The sequence below is a fragment of the Battus philenor genome, unplaced genomic scaffold (genome assembly GCF_028537555.1).
Source record: "Battus philenor isolate CCGP_79_NKW_IND1 unplaced genomic scaffold, ilBatPhil1.0.hap1 SCAF_1, whole genome shotgun sequence".
NCBI lineage: Eukaryota > Metazoa > Arthropoda > Insecta > Lepidoptera > Papilionidae > Battus > Battus philenor.
The window spans coordinates 12,140,741-12,149,701 of record NW_027181661.1 but is presented as its reverse complement, the minus strand read 5'-3'; the positions used below and the strand labels follow the sequence as shown (position 1 = coordinate 12,149,701).

Here is an 8,961-nt window from a genome sequence, read left to right as displayed (position 1 = left end):
AATACTAGTCACGTAAGCTAATTTAAATTCATGTAAATTAAATTGGCTTATATGAATTAGCAGGCTTTAATGGCAGATTTGTTTGTTTACACAAATAGCATCGAATTGTCGCCTAGATGTAATATTTTATATATGTAATTTATATACGTACATATGTTATTTGCTATTAGTCAAAAACATATCAAACAAATATATCCGAAGTGCTATCAACATATTTCAAATATCGTAACCTCACGCAACGCACCTGCGAAAACGATGTTGTTCTTTAGACCTTATTAATATATTTTTTCCAGGAAACTGGTTTTGATGATCTTAGCTTAATATGAACGCTTATGGCATTAACTTATTTCATTTCTCTCTGAATTTCCAAAGAACCACGAAGAAGCAAAGTTTACGGATTGCGCCATCAGTGTTTTCATAAAATCAGAGCCATGTAGCTATGAGATTGGAATACTTTAGAAAAAACCAATTACGTGTTCACCAAAGCCTTATTTATTTAAATCAAAAGACGCAGTAGTTTCGCATTGAAAAGACTACTCAGAGCCCACATCACATCTGTATTCACCCTTAAAGTTGATATTTGTGTCTATGACGTTCAAGAAACTGTTTAATATCATGTGAACTGCGTATTAGCTTGTAAGCGGCTGTGTCAATAAAATTGTCTATGTTGTTCTTCAGATGGCTTTTGGCTGCTGATTTGCTGTGTAAGAATAACGTATCAACTATGAATTTTCTAATTTTTTTATTTAAAAGGACTTTAAACCTTTTATGTTAATTTGAGCTCAGTCTCTTAGATAGCTAAGCTAAAGTGTATATTTGTACAAATTTGTCTCAAGGGGTTACGAATAAGAGAATGTTATATAAAAGTAAAGTATGCTGCGTGGGTATGTGGATCACTAGGAGGATCGACGATATGCTTGAGGCGGCGGGAAGTCGAGGGATCCCTGCAGCGAATGACTGATCGTCTGGGCGAGCTTTGGGGGAGGCCTGTGCGTTGTAACCGGGCGTCTATCAACTGATATGGTTGTGATGAAAGCAAGATGCTCTGATGATGTGATATGGGGCTGCATTGGAGTACAGACGGCGTTGCGAGTATGACGTCACGCGCGCGTTATAAGTGCGCGTGCGTTTGCGCGCCGTCGCATTCGCTCGTAACCCTGCGCGCAAGTCGCGCATACGCTCGCGGACTTCGGTGACAAACAGTGACCCCTGTGAGACAACATGCCGAAAAACATTTTAGCCGAGATGGGCTCCCAGGTGGGCTTAACGCCCGCCAGGCAAAACAAAAAGGTATGGACATAACATACTACATGTTCATTGAAGAAATTAATTATTACATATTTAGGACCGCGTATTTGTTTTTTTGCGAATTGATTTTTTTATTTTTTATAATCATGTGCGAATGTGAATTAAGAAAAAAAATTTTATATCTTGTTTCAAAATTTATTAATTGAAGTCAATAAATATTAGTTTTCGATAAATATTATACATTTTATATAAAAAAGTTTTAACATTGTACAGTAAAATATATGTAGTAATATTTCGGTTCACTGAAGCATACTAAATATTAGCAAGTTTTACTATTATACTTTGTAAATTGTACATGTAACAATGAAATTTATTTACCTATTTCACAAAATCTTCCATTCAAAACTAATGCTTATTTAAGGAATAAGCCTTATACCGAAGCATTTTCGTAGATGTAACACATATCGATTATGCGACCGAGGAGATAGAAAGGAAAACGCTTGATATCCTCGGGTCTGGGATTGATTCTCAATCGGGACAAATGATTGTGAGATATTGCAAACTTCAGTGACATGTTCTTGTTAAGATTAAATGGACTTTGTATCAGTGATCATTATAATATTGATATGTATCAATAGGTAGTTTTTAAAGGAATATTTTTCTTCATAGAATTTTCTTTTATAATTATAATTAGAATAAGCGAATTATTTGGTTTAAATCATAGGATTCTCAGAGTTGAATCATTGATTTATCTATGACTTTTAATTGAAAACTATCAATAATAACTAATTAGTAATAAATAGAAAACTTCTGCCATTTTTACTCGATATTCTTTTAATATTAAAAGTATAAAAATGTTTTGGAAATTACGCGCTAAACGAAGGTCGAGCTGCGGCGGTCTACCGCCGGACGTAAATAACCGACCGGTACAATATGTATTTCACCTTTTGGTAAATAAATCGAAGAAGCATAGATCTGTCAGCCGAGTCGGGATGCGCCGGCGCTCTCTGAGACACGCAGGGACACTACCTATTGAGAGCTCCTCCGCAACCTATTGACAGGCTAATTGAAACGCGATTGCGGAATGCGTAATAAATGGCAACTCATTCATAACCAATACGTGCATTAATACAAATGAATGTTCTCGAAGTATATGCCAGAATGCAGTGTTATGATTTTTTTTTATAGTAATAATTTAGTAGGAAAGAACTTGTAAGGCGACCTCGTAGCATATTGTGCTACATTCACATTATAATATTGCGCATAAGTGTTATATAACATTTAAAAATATTTCATTGCCAGCTTTTCAAACTGTGAATGTTCTCAGTCGCAGAAGAAAAGTTCAAACTGCGAATAACGAGCGGTGACTTTGAAACATGATTTACGGAGACAATTGACATTTGAAGTTTAATAAACCCATTGAAACCTGGAAGTTTGTAAATTCATGTCTGTTTTAAACGTAATAATTATTATCTATACATTAAAATTAATTGAACTGACCTGTTAAATTTTTTTTTATCAAACAGCCCCGTCGAAGTAAAAGTCAGGACAAAGTGTGTGCTCATAGTTACAAAGGATTGATAAAATTGCATTTTTAAAAGTGCCAGCTCGGCATGCGTTGCAGTATAAATATAACAGTTTAGTCAAACCTATTTGAAATGTTCCTGTAGCAAGAGGTTTATATAAATTGATGTGCTTATAAAGTACAATAATATTTTTAATGATCACTAATAGTCCGAGAATATAATTTGATAAATGTTAAAAGCATTTTGCACTATTTTCCGAATTACACAAATTTCAAAATATGTTCTATGAATTGTTTATTCCTTTTTGAAAGAGTTTAAATATGTTTTTTATAATACTATCACATTTAGGTCAAGGCAATACCAAGAGTATTGCCCTGACCATGTTGGTAATAAAACATAAAATATATTTTAATTTATGACACAATCTTTGACTAATTTGCATAATCAATTTAAATATATGTAATATCTATGTTACTGGCATATAAGGCATTGCTACCGATATGATAGGTATAATGCTACACGGAATTAATTTGAAAATAAATATACATCAGAAAATAAAAGTGGTCTTGACAGGTGATCCGTTATTCGACGAGTACTCCCGTTGTTTAACAGGGTTCATTGGACATCTGTTTTCTTTTTCAATTAAACTTTTTGTAAATTTTCTTGATAAAGATATAATTAATGAGTATTTCACGTTTTAAGTTCTTATGCAATACAACACTGCACAATCTTTGATGCACATCAATAACAGCTCTATCGGAAAAAGTTATCTCATTTAAAGTTCACTGTACCTGAAAAGTCTTTTGATGTGACATCTTGAATAATTTTGTCCCTCAATATAAGTTTCAGATGTGTACTTGGTTTTCTGAAACTATTTAATTATCGCATTTCTACGATTGTCCCGTTGTTTTTGTTTATTATATTTTAAATAAACATGCTATAGGAAATAATAAATAGTGAAGTAAAATTATATTTTATTTTATTATTATCTTTATATAAGAAAAAAAGTCTTTTTTCGATCATTACAGATGATAAAGCAACATTGTCATCGCAAAATATTTTTTGTCAGATGCTTTTCGTTTTTCTATTCAGCCGTAGAACGTTCACTGCCTTCCTCCGTAGTGGTGATAGTTTCATTATTCCACAAAAATTTTAGTGTGCTTTGTTTGTACAGTAAAATAACAGCTTAAATTTGTTTATAATAATTTATTTCGATGTTCACGACTAGAAAGGGATATAAGGATTGAGTTATGATATCCCTCATTACACGAAGTAAAATGTGGACTTTGAATACCGTACTACTATGTATCGATAATGCCTGCGGTATTATAATAAAAAACAGTTCAGTAACCGGTCGAGGTAGCCGAAGCGTTTTGCACTGGTCGAAATTAATTAAACTAAAATCGTTTTAGTTGATTTATATTTAATAAGATGATTCATTATCTATGTCTCAATACAAAACTTGTTTTATTGGTCCATTTTAAAGAATAAGAGCATGAGAATGTAGCACATTTCCTCTTTGAAGTATGAAGGAAAATATTTAGTGGTTATATAGTTGTATGGCAGCCAAGACGCTCGACGCCTATTCAAAGTCACGCACGCACACATTTCTAATATCTAATTATAGAGTAAATGAATGATTGTGTCATCTGCGATTCCTATTTCTGTCCAGTTCCCAAACATTACGGTTGCCAAAAAACGAATGTTAGCGCCACCCTGGCCGCCTGTTGTTTGAAGTAAATACAATCCGTTTACACATTGCCTGTATCCTCACGCACACACTTGGCTAAGGGGACCGACAGGAAGACGGGACGATGTGCCAACATAATTACATATTTACAAGTATAGTATTTATATATATCATATGCGTATATAGAATACTTTATCATATTATTAAATATTTTTTATAGTTTTTCCAAATTTACATACTAGTATTTCTGCACCACCTTGGGTTCACTTGCAAAGAATGCATATAAGGCATTAAGTCCGCCATTACTCAAATTGTAAAAAGAGTAAATAAATAAATAAATAAAGTAAATTGCCGAAATTTTAACTAAGTATCTAATAATAAATGATTTTTATTAAGTCACCGAATTTTCAAAGGCAGCCACCGTTTCTTCGTAATCTTGTTAACAAATTGTCTATTCTATACTTATAATGTAATCATATTGTCAGCGTTGTATACTTCATCAATAAGCAGGAGTTTTGGTGTTTTTGTTTATAACACTTAACTGTTTATACTATTTCAATACCTGTCCACTTAATAAATGATAAAAAAATAATTGTCGTATTAAAACCTAGTTTCAAGCTCTTGTATTATCTTTAAAAGTAAATAAAGAGCAGGATAATCCAAAAATTCAACACCGGAGGTAGTTTAAATTTCGGTTTATCGTTTGACCGACTACTTCGTTGTTTTTAAACAATAAAACAATTGCAAATGACCACTGTTTTGTTACTGTTTCTTGTTTTTGAGAGAAAACAGTTGCTCTGTAACAAAATATCCTACCAAAGAAAGGCTCGATAACCTTTTTCCAAATGCTGATTTCTCGCTTAATTTTTGTAAACAATTCTTAGGAAAATAACTGTCAAGACTGACATGGTTTCAGGATCATAACAGCTGATCCACGTTACCTCACCTATGACAATGACACATACAGCATTTGAGACACCACCGTCGAATTTCAATATATCACGGCACCAACTAACGCTACGGTTTTTTGACCTTCAGTTAAAATATAACAAAAGAGATATATTCTAACACAAACCTAGCTTCTATACGATTGCGCAAAAAAATTTAAATTAGACGCATACAAACATCAAAACTTACATGAATTTGCTAGTAAGTTCCCTGTCCGAGACGTGTCTGGCCAGAGGTACCAACAAATTCGAGGCATATGTATGCCTTGTTATTTCAGTAGTCCATGTTGAACGACGTCCTTCACGCGGATTATCACTAAGATTGGTACGACCACGTTAGAATTCGATAAACCAGTTGTAAATAGAACGAGATGAAACTTCACCATCAAAAACTAACCGAAGTCTATCGTCACTTTTTTTGCCCACGTGTTAAATGTACAATGATGCTGAGATACAAATTTAAGTAACCGCCATTTTTAAAATGACAGTGTAATGGAAAACACAAAAAAGTTTAGTACATTCCATTTTAAAACTGGCCAGCTATGAAAACTTTCATTGTTACCAGCGATTACTTATAATACTAATAATACACTGACTGTTCAAAGTAAGATATTATCTTAGTCTTAAAAACTCCTCCAGTTTAGTACTTCCCATATCAAATTAGTTATTTTCTATCTTATTTAAGCTATGTTATGTTCCGATTCGAAGTTGTGGTATCGAGTGAAATTGTAGAGTTTAACACGTGTCACCTTAGACGAGATATATTTGCGAAGGAGAAACAATCATAAAGCAGAATAACATACTGAATAATTTTTATAATAGAAGGTTACGGCTAACCATTAACAAGGTGAGATACCTTGTTAATGGTTAGCCGTTTTTGCGTATATTTTACATTGCTTATTGTCAATGAGTTCAAGAGGGTTAGTTATGTTTAACATATATAAAATTACTATTAGTTTTCTATTACGTCTCTTACTAAAGTGGATTTGCCTAACGACACATTTAAAAATTCTGTACATTATTCGTGATTGTAATATTTGAACGACCACAGTGCTTATGGTTTACATACATATATGCTGTGTAATTATCGTTCACAATAACATGAGCACAGTCAGAAATCGGCAAGTTAAGTAAACAGTCACACCTAATTCTCACGGTGGATTGTGAGGTCGCAATTAGAGTCGATGAGTAATGATTTAGCTGACGATTATAAGGAACCCAGCGAAGCGCGGGTACTGCGCATCTACGTCATCAGAGTCTTAGCGTTACGCCTTTTGTAAGCAAAACTATTTTATACAACAAATATATTTTTACTGTTTATTTTTGCATTCACTTTCTAAGGTTCACTGCACCGGTACGAGTGGTAACAGTACCTTTTCACTATGAATTAGGCAAGGTTTAAACAAAATACTTTTCTATTATTTTATAATAATTTGTTACAAGAGCACCGAAACAAATTTTTTTTATTATATTTTATGAATAGTCTATTTAAGATTCTTAGTTGGTAGATTCTAAGGTCTTGTCAATAAATTTCTTTAATACATAACAAATAATTAAAGAACTTCACACTTATATCGTAGCAAGCAAACTTTATTGGTATGTTAACTTAATTTTAAGTCATTTAAGACGAAAAACAAAATAGTGATATGTTTTTCTAATTACAATGTATTATGTATTATATAAAGTTATTAAAAAATCCGGGACAGTTTAAGGACATATTTTTAAAGCTTCTATTCAAAAACACACATTATTTTGGAACATAATAATTATTTGGTACTTTGTAAACTAAACCTAACATAGCGGTTCCAATGAGGTCGTGCTCAAACTGGTCTGTATAAAATCTATGTAATCCAAAGTTATAACGCATCTGTATAGTTACAAAACATGTAGTGATATTTGCGACAAAACAACTAAAGTAAGCATTTAATATAACGCTACGTATTTGTTCAGCATTTTCCTCCTATGATCTTTGTAATTTTCCATTTGAGAACCAGTATGAACGCCGTAGGAATCGCCAACGACTAACTGAACATTTTCTTACCTTTTTTAACTTAAAAGGTTGGCAAATAAAATTGCTGTCTCACAAATATATATTTGCAATTTGATATATTCATTTCGTATAAATTCTTTTTGTGTTGTAATTATACAAAATCGCTAAAGTTATTAATTTTATAGTATATTGCATACGCTTAGTATTAGAGAAAACGGCAGAGGCCGAATGCGCAGCGATTGTACGTTGCGTGTCATAGATTTGACTGTATCTTAATGAGCTACTCCCTGCGACTATTTCCAGAGACGTAGAGACAATGCTAAGGCCATGGTGTATAAATACGCTCGCTTCTAGTTACGAGAGGCCGCGGAGTCACACCGCGCATAAAGTTTGAAACTGCGCCACGTGTTCTCGTCATCAATTAGTATCGAGATTAGCGCCACATAACTTTCAAATTTTTACTTTAAATTACTTAGTATACATTTAAAAACATATGATATCTTCTACCCATATATGTCTGCTATGCCATATTACTCCTGTCCTATGCTTCTCATGGCAGATTTCTTTTGATTCGTAAGAAATGACAAGATCCTTATCAATGTCGTCGAATGACGCTGAACACAGGTTGCTACCAAGCCGTTAACGAAAATCCTGCGGACGTCCGACGTCTGGAAGGATGATGATAATGAAATGAACCCATATGGAATTGTGAAAAGAATACCAGTTAAGAGCAAATTTTCGTATGTGAACAACGAGAAGTTGCAAGCGTGTGATTTTAAGTACAAAAATAGCATTTAGAATTCAAGTTTTAAAAACGTCATGTGTATCTAATAGGCAAAATGGTTTTAACTCACTCGACAAGTTTTACAACGCATCTTGGCAATCGAACCCACGACCTACGGTCTCAAGTCTCAATTCTTCATCGTCTGGCTATCACTGCTCCTGTCACTTGATAATATTTTACTATAAATGAGTTGAGAAAAAGAAGCATGCTATCGCTTGAATGGTTGCATTTAATTTGTATTATTTCAATGTTGTTTAACATTTATTATTTCTTAATTATCATAAACGATATGATAATTGTTAGTGTTGCAAAACAATACGTTAATTTAATTTGCCACGAGAAATAGAACGATATATTTTTAAAGTTAGTTACCATATTGTTTCGCATGCTATATTACTTCTCTACTTCCCATTCTCTGATATTTTTATGATAATTAGGTAAAATTTATAGATGAGTTATTGAGTAAGTTTTTACAAACTTGAAACTTGTTAAAACACAATAATTTCAGATTAAAAAATTACGTATATTCATTGTCTATCTTGAAAATACAGTGTTATACTCTAGCGTATGTTTATAGACCACATAGCGCTCATAACAAATGACTGCCAGGGCCTTAAAGTTCTAGAGTGAATACCACGGACCGGTAAGTGCAGCTTACGTCCACTCACCAGGTGGACAGATTACTTTGTTAACAAGTCGGAAGACGCTGGTTGCAGACCTCTACCTACTAGTTCTATTGGAGGCCTATATCTGAATTGATAATTATGGTATAATAT

The 8,961-nt window shown here is 33.1% G+C and overlaps 1 protein-coding gene across 1 annotated transcript in view; it reads left to right on the top strand.

Annotated features, from left to right (window-relative positions):
- Positions 1-1,159: 1,159 nt before the first annotated feature.
- LOC137927077 (proton-coupled amino acid transporter-like protein CG1139) overlaps positions 1,160-8,961 on the top strand; it is a 41,512-nt gene continuing 33,710 nt past the window's right edge. Inside the window, exon 1 of the mRNA XM_068770899.1 lies at positions 1,160-1,290. Coding sequence (XP_068627000.1) covers positions 1,222-1,290 — 69 coding nt within the window. The 5' untranslated portion in view covers positions 1,160-1,221. The remainder of the gene's footprint in view (positions 1,291-8,961) is intronic.